A 22852-nucleotide genomic window follows, 5' to 3' on the forward strand; every position below is an offset into this window, starting at 1 on the left:
CCCACCTTCTTGGAACCTGACAAGTGTTAATTGTCCATAATTACAAGTAATAAGTCCTAAGCCAATAATGGTTGATTCCACAGCATATGTGTGTCCTACAATATAAAGACTGAAGCGCTCTCCCTCACTGCCCCCCCCTCCTCCTGTTTTTTTAAATGTTTCTGATTGGATTTATTTTTCAGTTTTGATTCAGCTTATAGGAGAACATATTCATTTTAACTGATATACAACAATTTTATCTAAGTCTCACCAGGAATTCCTGAAAAATTGAAAGTCTATTTTGGTATTCATATTTGAATAGAAGAATAAAGGTTATTTGAAAATATATAGGAGCCAAAACCCAAGAAAGACACAATAGGAGACAGAATTAGGAAGGCATGACCTAGAGAAGCATGTTAAATGATGGGTTGAAGAACAGAAGCAAGCAGAGAAAAGCACTGGAATAAACCTACAAGGAGGGGTAGATCACACATTGAAGCATGAAAACATCCAACAGGCAGGATGCACAGTACTTATGATGTTATGCCCTGCTCTGAGGAGTCTGAGGCTATGCTATTACAATAGAGCTAACTATTATGGCCCATTTTCCAAGTGGAAAAGCACTCAGAGAACCACATTTGAAAAGTGGTAGTTTGAGATTTGAACTCAAATCTCTTGCTCCTCTTCCCAGCCCAGTGCTCTTTAACTAAAGGGCACTAATGGAAGGACAAAGGTTTAGGAATTACCCAAAAAGACTGGTAAATAGAAGAGTAGGCAGTGTACTCACAAACTGACATGTTGAATGGAAACCACTTTGTACAGGTACTTGAAGATAATAAAATAAGGGATAGGTAGAGAAGAAATCTCACACACAAAGGGACAAGGACTTATGCCATTTTATAGGCACTATATATTCATATGACTGAAGTATATTCTTTTCCGGAAAGAAATTAAAGGCACATTTTCATTTGTAATGAGACTGGCTTGCTACAATAATTGGACCCGATAGGAGCCGCCACATCTTTGGGCAATCACGTGTGTGCAATTTCACAATTTGTGAGAGGGCCACTTTCTTTCCCATCTGCTAGATGAGAATTTATTCATTTGCCCTGTGGTTGAATTTATGGGGTCTACACAGGAATGCAAGGTCCTAGGAGCCACCTCATCTGGACTGTCCAGGTCATGGGTAGAGAAGTGGACTCTCAGGTCCTAGTTGGGAACCCTGGCCTTAGTTGTAAATGCCATTTGGGTCTAGTGAAAATTACTGGTATATATGTTTAACACTGGAATGGATATGGAGCAACTGGACATGATCCAGATGAGAGCAGAGCAAACAATTAAGCCCTTGGAAACTAGGAGTCACAAGGAAAGAAACTGGCGTCTCTTAGAACAGGGAGGAAAGCATTTTAAAGATATAAAAGTGATGCAGGCCAGCTGTTACTTGTGACCTTAGGAGAGATAAGTATTAAATCAGCTGCATAGGGAATATTTCTCAACTATAGGAAAACGACACAATGAAGTTGGTTGGCTAGAACTTACACCCAAGTTATGAAAATACTGCATACTACATTCTTAAAGACACATGGATGGAAACGTCAATGCTCATCTCTAAATGATAGCTTGAGAATTAGCACAGTGTTCAACCCAAGTAAGCACTCAATAAATTTAAGTTTTCTGTATGTCTCTCTGATGGAACTCAAGTGATAAGATGATGCAGCCCTAGACTGTAAGTTGGCAAAGTACACCTGGAAGCCTGGAAATGGCTTTCCTGGCACACAGCCACACCCATTTGTTCTCACATTCATCTATGGTTGTTGTGGGGCTCTGCAGGCAGGGTCGAGTAGTTATGATCAAGACCTTCTAGCCCACTAAGCCAAACAAATTTACTCTCTGATCCTTTGCAAGAGAGTTTCCAAGAGCCAGGCACTGGTGCCTCACACTTGTAATCCTAGCTACTCAGGAGGCTGAAATCTGAGGATTGCAGTTCAAAACCAGCCAAGGCTGGGAAGTCTGTGAGACTCAAATCAATCAGCAGAAAACTGGAAGTGGAGCTGTGGCTCAAAGTGGTACAGAGCTAGCCTGGAGCAAAAGAATTCAGGGACAGTGCCCAGGCTCTGAGTTCAAGCCCCAAGACTGATAAAAAGACAGTTTGCCAGCATGAATGAGGTCTTTTAATGGCAGAATTCTATTATTGCTTTCCCTAAAGGATGTGTGACTGTGAAAGTTCAAATGAATGAAAAGTCAGGGCTAAGGACATTGCTTAGAGCTGTCATTCATGTGGAGTTGCTTATACCCAGCCTAACTAGTGCTTCTCTTTGGATCTACTAGTGATCTTACAGGTATTTGCAGCTGTAGAGCCAAGTAATTTGTACGCCAATGAGGCAAATGGAATGGGAGAATATTCACTCTTGCCAGTCTTACCACTGGGCTGACTAATCACATAACTTTTTTTTAAATCTTCCCACCACTGGAATAGAGGGTATTTTTTATTATCTTCCATACTTGTGCTAAGGGGTTTCAAGTCAACATGTCAGTTTGAGTGTGCTGCTTCTTGATCAATATCACCCCTTTCGTCATTCTCTTCCTCTCTCTCAAGCCGACCTATCCCTGCAGCCTTGCTAGTTCCATTTTTCACATATGTACATTGAATATGACTGCATTTGCCAACCCTTAGAGGATATTTTAAAAAGAAGGCAGTATGAGGTTGATGGTTTGGCCCTTTCTCTACTAACATGAGTCAACCTTGATCATTTCAGGTGAAGCCAGGCTTCTTAATCTGTATCAACGGGCCTCACAGAGAACAGCACCCATACCGGCTGTTGTTTTCAGACAGACGAAGCCTACTATGAAAGATAAGATTCCCTTTTGTCTGTTTGCTTCCACTTGGAGTCCCTGTTACAAGTGTGTGATAAGATCAGCTGTGAAGGACACCATACAGTCTATGCCATCACATACAGGTTGATTTTTTTTTGATTCTTTCGAACCAGTGGGCTGGATTTCCAAAGGCCTTGAACTCAGGGCTGTTACTGAAAGGGCTTTGCACATGTCAAAGGGAAGCATCTTGAATTTGGACCACAACCAGTTCAGTTTTCATTCTCTGCTTCTCAGGCCTTGACAATGAAAACCAAAGCATGGTGAGAGCAAGGCCAACTAGTGACACCCCAGGTACACGTGACCCAGTGCCCAGCTCGGAACTACCCCCCCCCAAGGTGGCACCTGCACTCACCTCTCAGTGATATTCTTGGCAGTCTGCAGGAAGCGGGCATGGTCGTTCTCCTTCAGAGAGTGTTCTGCTTGGGAGATGAGCGATGCTGAGCGCTCAATGCACTGCTTGCAGTTTGCAATCTGCTGAGCCAGTTTGCGAAGCCTCATCACCTTGAGCAAGAAGAGACACAGAGACACATGGTTGGCACAGAGAAGCACCAAATACATGGCTGGCACAATCTTGGGGAAAAGAGCCAGCAGGCTGGACGGGCCCTTCTGAGGTGCGTGCATTTTGTTGTACATATGCTGCCTTTCCATCCCAGTTCAGAAAGTAAACACCACGAGAGGTGGAAACTTGCAAAGCCCCATTGTGGGACTAAATCCTTAGACATGCTTTATCTCCTTGGAGGAGAGTTGCTAATTTGTTTTATGAGGAAACATTGGATTGCTAATTGCTTCCCTGTTGATGGAGGGGAAAAGGTGTCGCTGGGTGGTGTGTACACAAGGGTCACCACACCTCTTTCCTCCACTCTCTGACATCAGTATCCTAGGACCATAGGGAACCCTGGAACTTTCTTGATCTCGGACTTTTAGCTGCACCATCCAGAAAAGAAAGCAATTCTAGAGGTGCAAATTTGAAGCTTAAGTCAAAACCGTTTTCTAAAAAGTTCTGTGTAATCCACTGTAGTAAAACTGTGATGTAAAAGCATTAGGTATTGCTACTTCCCACACTAAAACTCATGTGTTAAATTAACAGAAAGGGAGCCTTTTTTCCCCATTGATTAATATTTTTCCTGTTGAGCAGAAGAGAGAAAGCCAAAAAAAGCACAGCTGGGTCATTTCCCCTCGCTAGGAACGCCATTTCCAGGCACTTTGTGCTTACTTGATAACTAAGAACTATTTTGATAAGCAGTTCCCAGTTGGGATAAAACACATACTTGCTTCGCAATCTCCATTCCAATTCCTGACTCTGTCTTGCTTGAAAATGACCCTCAAGTGTAATGGACCATAACCTCTCAGGCAGGCCAAGATGAAGTCCAAGGTAACCAACCAACTTGATCGTCGCTCTGGCGTTTGAAATGTGCTATGAGCTGAAGCCTTCCGGCCAGGAGCCAAGTTAAAATTAGACTGCTAATTGGAATCGCCCTGCACCTACTGCCCCCATCTACACACTCGGGGATGGTTTTGGCTGGCTTTCTGATAATTCCGGAATGGAAAATAGCCTTGGGTGAAAGGGTAGGGAGGAGGCCGGTTAATCTGTCTTACAGACAAGGCTGGCTGGCTCAGGATCCCTCCAGAATTCCTGCTAAGTCCAAGAAATTCCTGCTTTCGCCAAGTCATCATTATCATCCCTGAACAGCACTAATAGAAGCAAAGGAAGGAAGGAGATGTCAGAACCGGAGGCTTCTAAAGAACGTCCCATTCCAAGTATGTACTACAGCAAACAAAGGAAGTTAATGTGCAATTAACGAGCTACACACAAGATTACAGGCAGGTGAGAAAAATCTCGAATGAAGGGCTAGAAAGAGAAATGTTAAAATTTGGGGCAAACAGTATCTGTTCTCAAGCGTGGTAAAAGGCTTTGCTCGGTCTAAGTGTGGTGCCTGTTCCCCTGGAGGTTAACTGTGGACCTTGCTTGAGTGAAATACCACTTACTTTACACCAAATGGAACTGAACTTTTGGCATCATTATATCCAGAGGCGAGGCCAAGGAAGCCATCCAGTCCAATTCAGGATATTAGAATACATCCATTAGAAACTGTCAGAGGAAGGGAAAATTCTAGAAGGAAAAAGAACTTGGAAGTCCCCAGTACATGTGAATGGAATGCTTAAGCACAACTTAAAGAGTAATTTAAATTACATGGAAAATGTGAAGATGCTTAATACAACTCTAACAAAAACTAACGTTAGATTATTCCTTTAGAAAACTTTCAGGCCTCTGGGCGCCAGTGGTTCACATGTATAGTCCTAGCTATGCAAGAGCCAGAGATCTGGAGAACGGAGATTTGAAAGCAGCCCAAGTGGAAAAATCTACAAGATTCCCTCTTCAAAATAATCAGCAAAAAGCCAGGCTGGAAGCATGGCTCAGATGGCAGAGTGCCAGCCTAGGAAGCCTGAGGCTCCAAATTTAAACTCCAGTATCTCTAAAATAATTTTCAGGTCAAGCATTTCTCATGGGGATGGATATGTCTAGTAGAGACTACACAAATTCCAAATGTGACAATGACTCCAATTTTGTCTTCTACAATACTCAAGTTCAAAGTGATAAAAAGAAAAAGGGAAAGGGAAGAAAAGCAGTACGTGATGCATAAATTGAAATGGGACAAAATATCAAACTGTTCTAGAGAGAACAATCTGGGGCATGATTTCAAGTATAAGTCTGTGTACAATTCCATCTGATAGGCTCCACTGGAGTTTTACCAAAATTATGTGCACAGTCAGCAGTGGGGAGGGGAGTAAGGGGAGACTAAGATGGGGGTGAGGGACTGTAGTCCATCACATGCATGTATCAGAATGTCACAATGAACCCCTCCCTTGTATAACTAATGTATGCTAATAAAACAATCTCAAAGAGTAAATCAGCAGGAGATCTTTTTAAAGAAAAACTGTGCACGTCTGGGCACACCCTCCAACATTCTAGTAAAGAAGCTGTAATTGGCAGAACAGCAGGAATTTGCATTTTAACAAGCAATAAATATTTTAACCTGCAAGTGGTGAATCATTACTTCGGTCAGGACCAGTAACCTAATCTTTGAGTTCAAACTCAATGGACATCTGTCCTGCTTTATTGTCATTCAGATTCTGCTGTGCCTTTCTGTATTTTTGGAGTTCTCCAGGTGGAGGGCCAAACTCAAGTTTCCAGTTTCTTTTGTGGTTCCTTTTAATTTACATATCTACATAGTGATCATCAAAATGACTAATTTGTGTGTTTGGATGTATTTTCTTACATTTCATTCCTTCTTTCATGGCCTCACTGTTGTTCCCCTCTTTTAAAATCAAAGTTCTTTCTTCACTTACTTCTTTGAACATCTTAAGACAATTTCTTTAAAAGTCACTTTCATATTTTCCCACAAAACGAGTCTCTAATGTTGCCTGCTGACTTTATTGGCTGTACTTGTAGACGTTTAAGACTCATTGCTTTGGAATTGAGCTTAGTGTTTCAGTTCCAAGGAGAAGCAATGATGGCTGACTCTGCACTGTGCAGCCTGCCTTATCTAATGTTTCCACACCACAAGAGTTTCGACTAGAGCAGTACTCATGAATCCTGTCTCAGTTCTCTGTTTCTGGGGCTCTCGCAGAATATCAGAAAGGACTGTCATATAAGCCTCAACCCAACAACAGATTTGTTCCAGAATCCTGAGTGTAAAGTCCACTAGAAAAATACCCCACAGGGCAGACAAGGGCAAAGATCTTGATTTAATGAACTAACAAATCTTGTAAAGTCCATTGCGCTAAGCAATGAACCCGATTTCCATCCCTAGCCTATCTGGAGCACTTCTACATCTTTTCCCCAAAAGCTTCATGAAGATTTAACCACAACTATTAAAGCTAGAGCTACTTTGGTCTGTTCTAGACCAAAAGGCACTAGCTGGTGTCTCTAGACACTGTCACAGCTTTGCAGTTTTGTCTTCTTTCTGTCCCCATGGAGATAATGATATTGTTTCAGTCCAGCTGTCTCCCATTACTTTGCCATCTTATTGTGTATGCACCAAGCATGAACTCCAAGTACCACTGTGACCGACCCTGGGTCACTCTCCATGATTCTGATGTAGTCTGAGAAACTCATGCTGGGGAGTACAAACAAGGAAGGCGAAAAGAAGTTGTTTGGGCTGGGGACTTGTGGTGGAGTGTCGATGCAAGTTGCATAAGGGATACTGAAAGATGTCTACACTGTAACCTCAGGAATCTTTGAATACATTGTCTCCACATAAAAGGGACCTTGCAGATGGTGTTTTCTGGAGACGAGGAAGTGATATTGGAGTAAGTGGGTGATTCTAGTAAAACCAGAAGAAGAAAAATTAGTGTCAGAGAAGTTGGGGGAACAGATAATACATCTGGGTTATTTTAAGGAACCAAGTTTATAATAATCTGTTGCAGCAGCAATAAGGCACTAATATGAATATAGTACTACAAAGCCACAAATAGGAAAAAAAAGTCCTTTTCTTTGCTATTTTTTTTTTGGTCAGTCATGGGTCTTGAACTCTGGGCCTGGGCACTGTCCCTTTGCTCTTCAGCTCAAGGCAAGCACTCTACCACTTGAGCCACAGCACCATTTCCAGTTTTCTGGTGGCTAATTGGAGATAAGAGTCTCACAGACTTTTCTGCCCAGGGTGGCTTTGAACTATTATCCTCATATCTCAGCCTCCTGAGTAGCTAGGATTATAGTTGTGAGCCACCAGCACCCAGCTTTTACTATTTTTTTTAAAAAAAATTGAGATGTATAGTGTACAGCTTGGTATACATTATAAAACAATGAACTGTACATTCAGAACTTGCTAAGAGATTAAATTTCAACCCCCCCCCCATGAGTGAAGTGAGGGATGAGGGATATATTACTCAACTTGATTTAATTATTCCATATTGGAGACATAAATCACCTTGGACCATACAATATATACAACTGTAATTTGTCAGTTTAGAATTAAATGTAAAAATTTAGCCAGGCACCAGTGGCTCATGCCTGTAATCCTAGCTACTCAGAAGGCTGAGATCTAAGGATCATGGTTCAAAGCCAGCCTGGACAGGAAAGTCTATGAAATTCTGTACCTCTAATCAACCAGAAAAGGTCAGAAGTGAAGCTATGGCTCAAGTGGTAGAGCTCTAGCATTGACCACAAAAGCTCAGAGATAGCACCTGGGCTCTAAGTTCAAGCCCCAGGACTGGCACATACAAAAACATTAAAAATGTAGAAATGAAAGCCAGGCACTGGTGGCTCATGCCTGTAATCCTAGCTACTCAAGAAGCTGAGTTTGTTAATCACAGCTCATATCCAGCCCAGATCACAAAGCTCCACCAGACTCTTGTCTCCAATTAACCGGAAAAAAGCCAGAAGTGGAGCTATGGTTCAAGGGGTAGAGCGCTAGCTTTGAGCACAAAAGTTCCCAAGTCACTGAAGTACATGGAACTATGTTTCCTCCAGGTGGAGAATGGGAAATCTGTCCTAGAAATCATACCTTCCCTTCTTTGATCTTGGTTCCAATAATTTGCCGTCTTTGCTGAATGATCTCAATGAGAAGATCGCACTCTTCAGTCAATTTGGCTTCTTGACGTGCTGCATTAACCTAGAGAATTAATGAAGTGAATTTAGTCTTTGTCTTCAGGTAAGTGTTATTTTTAATGGAGACTACTGTGTTTCAAGCAATGTCTAAACATAGATATTTGGCAGTACTGAGGTTTGAAGTCAAGGCCTCCCATTTTCTAGATAAGCATTCGACCACTTAAGCCATACCCCAACCCTTCAAGTTTTCGTTTTCAGATAGGGTCTCAAAATTTGCCCAGGGCTAGCCTCTGACCATGATCTTCCTATGTCTGCCTTCTGTATAGCTTGGAGTATAAATGTGCATCATCACACTCCAGTTTGTCGTTGGTTGAGATGGGGCCTCAGGAACAGTTTGTCTAGGCTAGCCTTGAACTAAGATACTTCCCATCTCCACGCTCGTAAGTAGCCAGAATTTCAGTTACATGATGCCATGCCTGGCTCTGAAAGTATTTTTTTTTTTTTGGGTCAGTCCTGGGGCTTGACTTGAGGGCCTAAGTGCTGTCCCTGAACTATTTCATTCAAGGTGAGCACTCTACCTCTGGGAGCCACAGTGCCACTTGTGGTTTTCTGGTGGTTAACTGGAGAGGAGAGTCTCATGGACTTTCCTGCCCGGGCAGGCTTTGAACAGTGATCCTCAGATCTCAGCCAAATGCTTAGTGAGGATTACACACATGAGCCACCAGTGCCTAGCTAGAAGTATTTTTTAAATGTCAACTCTTGTTATTTCCCAAAGATAGCAAATGTAGGACTTCCATCCTTAGAAACCATTATTAACTAATGACAACAATCTTGTCTGCTAAGTTAGACTTAGCCTCAGAGCATTTCCAAACACAACGAGTTTACTGCCATTATCAATTAGTTGGAAACAGAATGGGATTGACAAGTGAAATATATTTGTAATTCTGACCTTTATGTCTTGAAAAAAACGTGGTAAGTCTGTCCTACATTTTTTTTAGAAAAAATAGCTAATCTTATTTTAGAGGACATTTACTAATGACTCTTAAAGACAATTTCCAAGCTTACATCATATTCGTGCAAAATTTCTTTTAAATATAGCCATCAGTTTCAGATTTGTAATGATAGCAGAAAATATACAAAGATAATTTTGGGGTTGTGTTAATTTTATGACATGATTTAAAATTTTACTCTTGGTAAAGAGAAAGAGCAACATTGTACAAATGAAGGCACTCTTTTCTCCTGCAAGGGTATATCTGTATACAATGGTCCATACTTGAAAATGTTGAGACTCATTGTATGCAAAGCAGAGTTACAATTAGCTCATTCTTGGCAACTAGGCTTGGGAAATACTCTGTACGTGTTATTTCCTCTACCACATGACAATCTGAAATCTGTCTTCACAAACAGAAACTCAAAAAAAGCACAGCTGTGGGAGAAGAACACAGCATGCCTGCGCTTTATTGTTTTAGCACACCTATGAAAGTCGTAATATTGCAAAGAATGACACTGCTTAGTCTAACATATCTGTAGAGACGAGGCTCTGTTCTAAGCTCTCAATTGGTACACAGAGGTTATTTGCTAAAGGGCTGTCTGAATAATGAAGGCAAAATAACAGATGCATTGACTTGCATGGAGAACTCAAGCGAATGCCTCAAAAAGTGGAGGTGTGGCTCAAGTGGTAGAGTGCCAGCCTTGAATGAAAATGTCAAGTGAAAGACCCCGAGTTCAAGCTTCAATATTAGCACATGTGAGCACTTTCATGTGTACACACACACACACACACACACACACACACACACACACACACACCACCAGATTAAGGCTTCAAGGAAGATAATCGCTATACTCAGTAATTGTTCTCCTACTGTTACTATCATGTTATCACTTCTAGCAACTCTTGAGGTTTCTCAAATAAATTTAGCTATCAAATGTTTGACACACTAAATAAAGTTATCTTTCTTTTTGAGCATGAAATGAATTTAATGACTGATCATATTGATAACATGAGCACATGGGAGCAATTTTTGGGCTGTAATACTGATACTTCTGGAAAGTAGATTCTTTGACGAAACTTTTGGCTAGACTCTCCCCTTATCCCTTTGTTCCCTGGTGTCGGGACTTGACTTCAGGGTCTCACACTTTCGTTTAGCTTTTTCACTCAAGATTGGCACTTGACCATCTGAGCCACACCTCCACTTCTGGCTTTTTACAGGTTAAGATAAGACTCTCTCAGATTTGTCTGCCCAGGCTGGCTTTAAACTGTGATCCTCGGCTCTCAGCCTCCTGGGAAGCTAGGATTTGAGGTATGAGCCACCAATGCCCATCTCTTGATGTTCCCTCTTAATAGGATTCATTCTACTCTCACAACAAATACCACATAGACTCACTCTATGGGAGTAAATATGTCCTAGTTGCCTTTCAAACACAATTAGTTTAGTCCAAATTTTCACTATTTGATTTTTAGACTGGATAGGCTGATTTCATTTTTTAAAAGTAGATTTAAATCTACTTTGTTGAGGCAAATATATTCTGGGAAATGTGACACCATAATCACCATTACCTCAAGACATAAGTTCTCAGAAATTCGGGAACATGATCTGTTAATTTTAGGCCAAGTATTTTCCCTAGATTTTTCAAAGAATACAGATTGAACTTTACTTTGAAACCAGAAAAGTTGAATCTCTTTTTCTACTTTGATGAGCCTCCAAATTTTGTTAACTCTAGCATTCTTGTAGCCCTAAAGGTAAAATAATAGAAGTTAAGTATTATTCTGTATTACAAAAATTTCACTGAACTACGATGAAGTTTTTCACAGTTTTGATGTTTCATAGTATCATTAAAATGTTAACGATCTGATTGGATTTCATTTCTTATACGAAGCATTAATTCAAATATAGTAGAGTTTATGGGTTTCGTGCAATATATTCAGGTGTTCCAGGTTCTTGGATTTGGTTTAGAAGGTTGCAGCTCCTTTCATTTTGGATTCACAACTTTTGAATCAGAAATCAAATTGTGATGATAGACATGCTCTGAGTAGGGCCAATCTGAGGATGCATGAAATAACCCTTTTTCCTACACTTCCAAGTTTGTGTTATCCAGCTCCTCCTTAGTGTCTAAATGAAAGGCAGTAGTGGGACAGAAAAAATTAGGAATGATGCCTAGCTATGGGCGACTACTGTATCCCAGTTTTGAAACATGCTAAAAGTGGGGTAATACTCCTTCATTCAGAGCCCATGGCTTCTCAGGACAAAATACAGCTGAAAATGGACCTCTGTCCATGTCAGCGCCCTCACGGCTAGCTTTCTATCAAGTATAGAGATGAATATTATTATCACATCAGCCCCACGTTCTGACACTCAGTTGTTTTTGTCTTGCTCCTCATTGGGCCTCTGATATGTACTGAGCATGCACTCTCTCTCCATCTTATAAACAGCTTCTTTTCGCCTGAAATGCATCATCATCTCCTCAGGGTTATCTTTTATTCCTTAGTACCAACTTCATCTCTTTGCACATACTCTAGTTCATGCTGTTACAGTTAAGAGCCAATCTCTATTCTTTCTCAACTGCAAATGTATTCTCATCTCTTTTTACTGACTCTCACACATTATGTGATGTTGAAGTGTCTTAGCCAATCCCACACCAGCTCAAGTCCTGCCTACTTTTACAAAACACTTCAAACTCTTCTTGGAAAGGGTAGCACTATCATCCAGCCAGTCTATCATTCAGCACTGACTAGTGTTCGTTTAGTCACTATAGCTAGTGAGTTTTCACAGTGGATCAGTAAGTGCTGCACATAGGGTAGGCGGGAAGATAGAGGTCCGCACCTAACAATAGTTCGGGATGGGCTATGTCCATGTTCACAGACTCTATAGCCTAAAATTCCTGTAAGTCACAAACATAGCTGTCTGCTATGTCCGTAACTGACTGAAGTATTTTGGGAGGGGGAAGGGTAGACTTGGAAGGGAAATTACATAAGGAGGACACAGCAGAAGTCTTGCCTGTAGGGAGTTGCTAACCCAATTCCTGCTATTCCTCGGGGGATTTTACTGCTCCTCAGACCGTGACATTGTGATCCTTTACAGTGTGAATGAAAGGAGAAAGCTGAATCATGAAGTGGGCACAGAAGAGGAGCACTCAGGCCTGGCCCTTGTGGCCCACAGATCCCACAGATCCAATCCAACAGTAAAGTGTGCTCTGCTCTAGCAAAGCTTATATTGGACACCAACAGTCAGTGACAGTCCCGCTGTTTACCTTCCTTTCTAGAGATGTAGTTACACATAATTAGTTAATAATACCATGAGTGTGCCCGCTGTTTATGGTGTAATAGTGTTACAGGATTTTGTGGAAGGTGTGGGGTAAAGAGGGCACATTTTTTTCCTTGTCAAATATGTATAAACATTAAAGAGATTTAATTACATAGACACACTAAAAACTGGACTACGTGTTTGTGAAATGTTCTTTAGTAGCCAATGGTTTCTAAGTAGAATTTCCAAAACCTTGCTCTTTTGACATAGATGCAATTGCAAAATGAGAGGTTCATTGCAGGGTATAAACATCCGTAGATTTCAGACACACGTGGGCCTGAAATCTATAGAATTATTTTATGAAACTCTTCCAGGGAACATCAGTTCGGGGAAGGATGTAGTCAGTTCTCACAGGTAAAAGTGGACTAAAGGATCTTAGTGAAAACTTAATTTTCTCACTTGGTAATGCGTTGTTCAAATAGGTTAGCCACTATCCGCCCACACTTTCCAAATAGAACTTCCTAATTCCTCCTTTGAAAAGGAAACACTGACTTGATAGATCACTTCCTGTTTGTACACAGATAGAAAGGCTCAAGTGACCTCAAGACAGGATAAGCCCAATATGCTGGAGACAGGAAATCTTATTTCTGGGGGCTGAGGAAAGCTAGATGCTCTGTTACGTAATTCGGTTGGAATGCCACAAGAATGGTGACCCCCCAGAGTTGTGCAAGCCAGGAGGCCTGTACCAAATTTCTTTACAATTAGTGCAGTCTTGAAATGGTACATCAAACATGATTCTCAAGACTCTGAACTTTGCTGTCTTTGAAATCACTACCAAAGATTCTGTGGGTTTAAAAGGCGAACATTAACTCTGTAAAGAGTGCCTAGATTACATTCGCATGGTGAAAGCATACGCTGGGCCATCCTATACTGGTTTAAATTAAGGTGGCTTTGGGAAAATTCGAAGCTTATTTACATATACTGTTATATATGCTGTAGTTATTGTTTGGGCTCAAAAGTACTTGTCTCTATTACAAAGCATATACAACTTTGATCCCGCACTCAAATTTGAAGGGATTAGTGCTATTGTAAACACAGCAACGTCATCTCACCATCCTCAAAAACACACACCACAGGACTTCTTTCCAGATTAATTAAGTTGGCCAGGACTGGAGTAACCAAAACCCAAGTGAGCTATGGATAAGCCGATTGATATTTGGCCAGCAAGGGGAGCGGAGGGTGGGTGGGAACTCTGTGTGCACGTGGGCCCTGCCCCCTGCTGTGCACAGCTGACCAGGTGCAAAGAGAAATATGAGGATCTGAGGGTGCTTTGCGTTTTATTGCCAAAGGCAGCTGTGATGAACATTCCAGACCCTGAGGCAGAAGTCAGACAGAGCTGCCAGAAGGAACAATGAAAGGGATTCTAATACTTTGGTTTGTATATAAAACTGAGCCAAGGAGAATTGAGTCAGAGCAGAAATATTACTGTAATTCATCTAATACATACATATATATGTGTGTGTGTGTGTGTGTGGAGAGAGAGAGAGAGAGAGGAGAGAGAGAGAGAGAGAAAGAGAGAGAGAGAGAGAGAGAGAGAGCTTTACCCTGAAACTCTCTTATAGCAAAATCAAATATTGGAGGACCTAACTCAAGTGGGTAGGGTAGAGGAAGACAGAATGAGAGACAGACAGACAGACAGACAGACAGAGGAGACAGAGGCAGGTCTCTGCCTTTGAAGGAAAAACCAGAGCATAAGACAATAATTTTTAATGTTCAGTACATTCATTTAGTATTTCACTGTTTTGCGGTGCTGTGAATCAATCTCATGGCCTTGTACATGGCCCAGCCCATGCCTAAGCTACATCTCTAGTGATCAATATTTAATCCTTTTGATGAACATGTTTGAGCTTTCAGAAAAATAAAATATGGAATCCCTACATAAAGTGTTTTTGGTGGGAAATGATCATAGTATTACAGTAGATATAAGCTATGTGAAATCTGGTCTTTAGCGCAGAGCACCATGGTAGAAAATAATTTAGTCTAAAAAAGTTCAGGTCCACATACTGATTAACTATAAAGACAGGAATCTGTTACCTAGCTGCTATGGATAAAAACAGCTCCCAGGAAGCTCATGATATGTCTTTTTTTTCTTGAGGTTTCCAAGATTATGTTGGAAAAGGCATTGCTATCCCATTAGAAATAGTGACACACTGCGGCAAACAGCATATAAAATTCTTCTTATAAAGAATGAAAAGGCAATACAATTGCCTAGCAAAAATGCTACTGCTAGTGCCTAAAGCTTTCAAACCTCACACCAACATGTTTCACTCCCATGAGTTGCATACAGAACACGGCCAGCCAAGATGTTGGTTATGCTGTTGCTAATTCATCATCAGCCAAGCAAAATTTTCAAATAAGGTAAAATAATTTAGAGAACTAGAGCTGAACGAGGCAATGGTTCAGAGCTCAGGGCCTTGGGAAGTTTTCCTCAGATTGAAATACTAGGTCTTTATTGCTTACTAGCTGCATGTTCTTAGATTTTTACCTATACTACCTACCATTTAATCTACATAACAAGGAAATATGAATTGTTGCCTAGCAGAACAAATGTGATGCTACTAACTATCCCACAATGCACAGGATCTCACAAAAGAGAACTGGCCATCACAAGTGTCACTAGAACCAAGGCTCAGAAACCTTGGCAAGAATTAATGAATGAATACATGGAAAGCCATTGAAACATGCTTGGCACATGGCAATTACAACACTATGTTCAAAATCACTGTTGTTCATCAGTTCTGTTCATCTGGAATGTTTATGTACAATTAAAGTTACAGACTCTTGGATCCACCAGCCTATGTTGGTTATCTGATTAATTAATGACGCTGGACTTTATAACAAGAAGCTGAGCTAACTCTAGAATCTTTGACATTTTTAAATCCCAAATAGATCCCGTGAAGGCTGCCTTTTAAACAACTGGCTGGTGGGATAGGGAAGGCAGGAGAGTCTTCCATGGTGTAGACTAGAAGTTGGGTAACTTTCCTTGCAAAGTGCGAAACAATAAATATTTTAACTTTATGGGCCATATGGTCCCTCAGCTATTCAGCTTCACTATTGGAACGAGAAAGCAGCTGCAGACAATGTGAAACCAAATGGGTCTGACTGTGTTCCAATAAAACTGTACTTACAAAAACAGGACATAGGTCAGGTTTAGTCTGAGGATCATGGTTTGCCAACCTCTAGTGTGAGGAACAGATCAAGGGCTTCAGAGTCAAAGGGCTATAGATGTGAAAAAGATATTGAATCTGAGAATGTTTGCTTATTCTCAAAAATAAGATCTTTGTACAATCTGGGGCATAATAGGTGTTCCATCAGTATTAACTATCTTCCTTCCAGGCATGAATAGTTGTTATACTTACTGAATTAACAGGATTCCGATTTAAAAATGATATACTTGCAACCTGGTTCTCAGCATCTCCCTGATGCTGATTTGTCAGTTTGAACAAATGCTGTCTGTCCTTCCTGACATGTTTTTTCCTATACACTCAGCTAACTTCAGCTTTACCTTGGTGTTAATACCATAGATTTCTCCTTTTGTGTGTAATGGTAACTTTGTTCAAAGCTGTTCCGAAATGAAGAAGCAGAATGGAAGGTGTTACTCATAATTCATTCAAAAATAATAATCTCCTCCCTTCCTTTTTCTTATTAATTATACACTTTATAAAACAAATGCTCTACACCCTTCCGTTTGGGCTGGGCACACGGAATTTTTTTTAAAAATCTATTAATCTGTCATGAGCACTTATCTCTAGTTTTCATATATTTTCTCAAACATAGTCATGTACTATTAAGTAATTTTCAAAAAAATCTTTAGTAAAAATCAGCCTTTTTTTTTTGAGGGTGAAAAATTAACCTAGGATGATCACTGATAAAGTACCAGGGAAGATGTGGTGATATATTCCAAGAGAGGAAGTTGTTTCTATGGAAAGAGGAAACTTTTATTCCATGGCCTTATATTAATTACTTGCAATCTTACATGTCATTTCTCATTAAGTGGCATTCTTTTTAGCTGTTGTGCCATGATTCCTGAATAGTGTTGTACTGGAAAAATACTAAGTTAAACTCCAATTCAGGCTCGGGTTATTTAAATATAGATGTCATCTGGTCTTCCACAAAGTTCTAGAAAATGAGGATCATATCCCTCGTCTTTGCTATTCCATTCAGTGAGTGAAATATACTTGATTAAATCACTGATTAAACAGAAACCTAGAAGTGCAACTGGAAAATGTTAAGTCTTATTCTGTCTTTATTGTGTTTTGGTGTGTGTGTGCCATCCCTGGAGCTTGAACTCAGGGCCTACGTGTTGTCCCTGAGCTTCTATTGCTCAAAGCTAATGCTCTACTGCTCCAGCCACTACCGCTTGAACACTTTACCAGTTCTGGACTTTTGTTTGTTAACTGGAGATGAGTCTCATGGATTTCCTTGCCTGGGGTGGCTGGCTTTGAACCACAATCCTCGGATAACGACCTCCTGAGTAGCTAGGATTGCAGGTGTGAGCCAAGGGTGCCTGGATTGTTCTGTCTTTATGATGCATCCACAAGTGATTTGTACAAATCTTGCCTAGTTGTTACTGCTTCAGAATATCAGCAGATGCTCATAAACTGGCTATTTAATATCTTTGCTGCCTAGTACTTAATATTCATGTTCATCTAAATACAGTAAAAAAAAAAGAGGAGGGTTTCTAGAAACTGAACATGGTCATGATCAGGAAAGGGACGTGTGCTATCACTTCATTTCGGAGGTGGCTGGTGATTCTGTTCTCATTGAAGAAAGTTAGCAGACAAGGAAGGAAGTACAGACAGTTGCCAAGAAGCACCAATAGGAAGTAGCGGAGTGAAGCAGGGAAAGGTATGAAGCCAGTAACATGAGCCTTACTAAGGATACTGGAGCAATTGGAGATCAATTCCAGTGAGCCACTGTAGGGAGGAAGTGGGACACTTAATCCAACAGGGGACAGCTAGAGCTGCAGAGCTTGAGGTGAACATCCACTCTTCTCTGGAATTGGAGACAAAAAGCCCTCAGGCCAAGGGACCAGCGCTAAGACCACAATATGGGAGTCTCATTTGTTACCAGTGTATATTAATTGTACAGAGGCGTTTGGCTATGGTAGTTCACACATGCTTACTGAGATGACCGCATTCAGATGAGCTCCAGTGAAGGCCAGAGAGGGCTGTGTTCCGGTCAGCCCGCTTGCTGTGCTGCAGTGCCTTAGGACTGATTGTGAGGCTAGGCACAGACTGCATGGGCAGTTTCTTCCTCTCTTGGCCTTGACCATTCCTGACTTCAGGACCGCAGTCAACCTGCAACCTAACAGACCGGAACTCGTCTAGATTTGGGCAATGGCTGGTAAAGTTGCTTGGGAAAGAAAACATAAAACTCCAGAAAGCCGGACTCAAAGAGATATTTCCTTATCTGCAGACCTGTTGCTTCCATCATTTCACCTCACGGTAAAATTACTACTGACTTTCTAAAACCATGGTTTTAGAGCTTTAAGCCTCTGCAGCATAACATTATCTTTTGAAAGTCTGAGGTAAGGAGCACTTGAAAAAGAAATTCTCTCCCTTCTCCCCACCCTCTTTCCTTCCTTCACTTTCTCCCTTCCTTCATTACCTGAAAGGTCAATGTATATTTCTATATACAAGCCTGACAGATGTTCCCTTCTCACTTTCCTACCTGGGAAACAGAAGACTGTTCAGCGTGTCAGGCTTAGGGTTGGGTGGGGGCTGGGTAGGGCATCCTGCCAGGTAATGGAAACACTGCTTGCTTTAATTTTATTGCCAAGAACAAAGCCTTCTTATTGTTTAATAGAACCCTGAAAGGCGGGCCTCATTGGCATAGTTCTGATTTTTTTTTCTGAAACCACAAACAAGAGGAATTCTTTAAGGCCATTTCATGAAAAACAGAAGGAAAAAGTACTTTATTCTGCAAAAATTAAAGTGATCCTTTGTTTCAGTAGCCAGAGGCTGATTCCAGATTAGTATTTGCATGTGTCCTCTTTACAGGAACATCTGTGGACACTATCTGCATGGCTGTTTTTCAATCAGATGAGCTCATATTCATGACAGACATTAAGAAGGAGCTGCCCAGAAACTATCTTCCTTTAGCATCCATTTGGCTTCATTAGCTTCAGATAACATGCTAAAAAAGGAAATAGTTTGCACCAAAATCCAAAAGGCCAACTCGCTGTGGTACCGGCTTCTCAGTTGTAAGTTTTACTTCTTTCCCTCCCTCTCTCCCCACCCTGGATTAAAGTATAGGAAATCAAAGTTATTGGTTTCCAGAGATTTTTTGAATAACCATATCAGCTAAGGAATAGAAGTAAGAAGAAATAAAGTTGACTTGTTCCTCCACAAACATGGAGGATGCTACCAGTGTACCAGTAATAATAGATGAAGCAAAGCTTAAGGACTTCAGATGTCTTCTCATTGCTGATTTTTGAGAATGTCAAGTGTGTATGTGTGTATGCATATACACGCATGTGCATTAAGAGTCTGATATCAAAAACATGCAGTCATCTTCAGAGTTAGTTTGACTAAGTCCCTCAAAATCTATCAAATTGTTCTGCTTTACATCTTTTTTCCAACTTAATTCTAAGTGTCTATTGGCTCATATTTTCTTTTACAACCCACAAAGGATAGAAATGAGTATCCTAGAGAATCAAAAGGAAAGAAAGGGGATATAATGAGGGAGGGGAAGCCCTTCTGTGACCTCTTTCAGGGCTCAGAAATATAGACTGCTCTCTCCTTTTTACTTCCTTTTGCCATCTCCATCCTCTTACCCTGGTCTAATGGCAGAGCCCTCAGCCTGGGCAAGGTTTCCCTGTCTTTGTCACTTACAAAGTACCCCTAGGGATATGTGGCTTCTGAAATCTGCCATTGCAGAAACACTGTCCTGGGGAACATCTTCTCAGGAAGGGAATTTTTTTCTGAGCAGTGTGTAATCTTAGCTACTCAAGAGGCTGCCATCTGAGGACTGTGACTGGGAGCTAGCCTGGTCAAGAAAGTATCTGAGACATCCCCAATTAAACAGCCAAGAGCTGGAAGTGGAACTGCAGCTCAAGTGGTAGAGTGCCATCCTTGCATTAAAGGGGCGAGGGGTGTTTCAGTCTTTTGGATAGAAAATTTGTCTGACGTGTGAATTTGTGTATATGCACAAATATGCCAGTGCTGGAGGAGAGCCGGAACCAGGTGATCACCAACTGTCAGAAGCTACTTGCTCTACCAAGAAGATACCAACTTATACCCGATATCTGCCCAAGGACCACATCTATATGAGCCATTAACTGCATTTTCCCTCAAGCTTTTAAAGTCAAATCACGAATCTCACTGTCTAGTTATAAATTCAACCAATTATATAAAACCAAGAAGAATCATTCAGAGGAGGTCCTTGAGTGACTCAATGTTTGATTCATGCACATTGAATAAACTCAACTTCATTGGACAATCAATTCTATACAGAAATTAGCTAATTAAATTCTTAACACATTTTTTGAAGTTGAGGCAAATTTACATATATTTACATACTGTATCAAGGGATTGTTGCACGCATTTTGATAACTAACACTATGAACAGCTCAGTTAAGATATAAAATATTTCTCTAGCTCTGAAAATACCCTCATGCACTTCTTCCACTCAGTCCTCTCCTCCTGGGTGTCATCTTTCCAAGTTTTACCACCAAATTCCTACAGTATTTTAAACTACATTTACAAATGTAACATGTTCAATTTACTTTATGAGCAATTCAAATCCCTCACAGGATAAAATTAAAGCCCTAACCAGTTAATCCTTCCTAAGTCCTTAAGTAGCTCTTATAAATCTAATAAATTAAACTTACAAATAGTGCATAGTACATAGAACTCAGGTTCTCCCGAACATTGCAATATTGTTTTGATTTCCAATCTAAAGTCCCAGGCCTAAAATAAATTCTATGTATGAAGCTAGACTCTTAAAGCAAATGTCAAAATTTGTAATATGTCATATTCTCTTTAAATGTTAGAAATTATTAACATACAAACATATATTTTAGTGCTAAGTTATAATATAAACTACTGGTTCTGTGGTATAGTTCAGGTGTTAATCTTTATATATAAACCTCAAATTTCCTGGAGAAGCAGAACACAAGAACCTTATTTGATTTTCTAAGATTTTTAATGGTACTGGGATTTGAACTCAGGGCCTCATAATTTCTTGGCAAGTGCTCTGTGCTTCAGCTATGCCCCCAGCCCTTTTACTAGAGGAAATGAATTTGTCATCTCCAAGAAGTTGAGGTTACCAGATCAACAGTTAATGGTTGAAGATTTAAGAATAGTTCATAAGACCACAAGGTTCCCTGTCTCAACTGTAAAGCTCAGTGAGCTTTTTTGTTAATGGTGGATTCTATATAACTCAGTGAGAGATTCCCTATTCCCCTTGAGGATGTAGCTTTCTAATTGCTTCTTTAAATTCTGCCACTTGACTTGGGTAGAAGTTCAGTGACTAGTACACACAGAGGCACACACACACACACACACACACACACACACACACACACACACAGAGGCACACACACACCACAGAGCAGGCTGGTCTTGTGCTATCAATCCTCCTGCTTTAACTCCTGAGTGCTGGATTATTGGCATGAGCTATCACACCCAGCTCAAACTCATTTTCTTTACTTGCTGATTTTAGTTATATCTGGCCTCAAGCCATACATGTATGGTCATTTGAAAGACATTTACACTAAACGACTGTTGGGATAATTATCACATGGTCATAATTGTTTTTCATGCACATTTGCCTAGATGCCACCATTTTTGCTTTCCTTCCACTACTATCTCCACTAATCCTCTCCTGCTACCTGCAAGCAAAAAAGAGGAACCATCTTCCCAATCCTGTGGAAGTTGACTAGAGACTTCCCTGCATGGACTTATAGCAGCCCAATAACCACCTTGCCTAGTCAGAGAATTAGGGAGTCATGATAGGTTCATCACCTCATACACATGAATTTGATGTCATATATGGTGTAAAGGATTTTGCAGGTACAGTAAAAGCTTTATAATAAATTCCCAGGCTGAGAAGTTAGCTCATTTGGCTGTAAAAATCTTTTATGTGTTGTTCCTTGCTGAGAGCCTTTTACATGTAGTGGCAGCCTCAGGCCTTCCAAAGAGCTGAATTTAAATTTTTCATATTTTTGTTTAAAATGAAAATAACCAGTACTACAATTGCACTCTTGTTAATGGAAATTTTATATGCATGACTCAAGTATTTTGCTGTGGAATTTCACAATTAGAACAAAGTTCTTTAGTTTTTCCTACCACATTTAGCAATTAAAAATAGAAGCCAATTGAATGAAGGTAAAAGATGATATATCCGGTTTCTCATATAATCTATAATTATTTTATACAAAAGGACAGTTTGGGCTTGATTGGTACAAAGAAAACAATTTTATACCTATTTATTGAATGGAATAATTTTAGCTATACATTAGATCAAAAAGTTTGATTTAGTTACAAAACCATGGCTGACAGTTGGTATCATGCTTCTCTCTGAACAGAATGAACATGAACCATAAGAGAACCCAGATTTCTACCTGTTCACTTGGAGCTATTCTCTCACTTTTGACATGTTCACTGGGATACACTGGGCTAAAGTCATCTTCTAAGAAACCTGAGTTAGAGCTATTACTCTAATGTCCATTTAAAAAACGTGCCATTTTATAATATGCCAAAAACATCTCCATTGTCCAGCCATTCAAGTACGTCACTGGTCACTGTTTCAAGACAAGAAGATTGTGTGTGGAGTAGTAGAATTCTTTTACACAGTGGAGAGATCACATTAAAATCCATCAGAGAAACCATGATCTCTCCATTTCTGGCCATTGGGCTGCCAGCTATAAGAATTAAAGTTGGAAATCTGTCTTCAGAGGCAGGTACAAGTGATCTAAGTCAACTCTGACCCATCTAGATTAGAAAGATGAACAAATGAAAACTTTGGATAATGCTTTAAAATTTTTTCTTTAGAATGTTACTCTGAAGGTAAAATCAATTAAGGCTTGCTGGGCACTGGTGGGTCACGCCTGTAATCCTAGCTACTCAGGAGGCTGAGATCTGAGGATCGCGGTTCAAAGCCAGCCCGGGCAGGAAAGACCGTGAGACTCCTATCTCCAATA

The 22852-nt window shown here is 40.5% G+C and overlaps 1 protein-coding gene across 3 annotated transcripts in view; it reads right to left on the reverse strand.

Moving 5' to 3' along the window:
• Positions 1-22852, reverse strand: part of Mid1 (midline 1) — a 151502-nt gene that overhangs the window by 39031 nt on the left and 89619 nt on the right. For all 3 annotated transcript variants that reach the window (XM_013032176.1, XM_013032174.1, XM_013032175.1), the window contains exons 4-5: positions 8358-8465; positions 3206-3354 (exon numbers count right to left, since the gene is read on the reverse strand). In XM_013032176.1, the coding sequence (XP_012887630.1) occupies positions 3206-3354; positions 8358-8465 (257 nt within the window). The remainder of the gene's footprint in view (positions 1-3205; positions 3355-8357; positions 8466-22852) is intronic.

This window comes from Dipodomys ordii, unplaced genomic scaffold, assembly GCF_000151885.1.
Source record: "Dipodomys ordii isolate 6190 unplaced genomic scaffold, Dord_2.0 Scaffold150, whole genome shotgun sequence".
Taxonomy (NCBI): Eukaryota; Metazoa; Chordata; class Mammalia; order Rodentia; family Heteromyidae; genus Dipodomys; species Dipodomys ordii.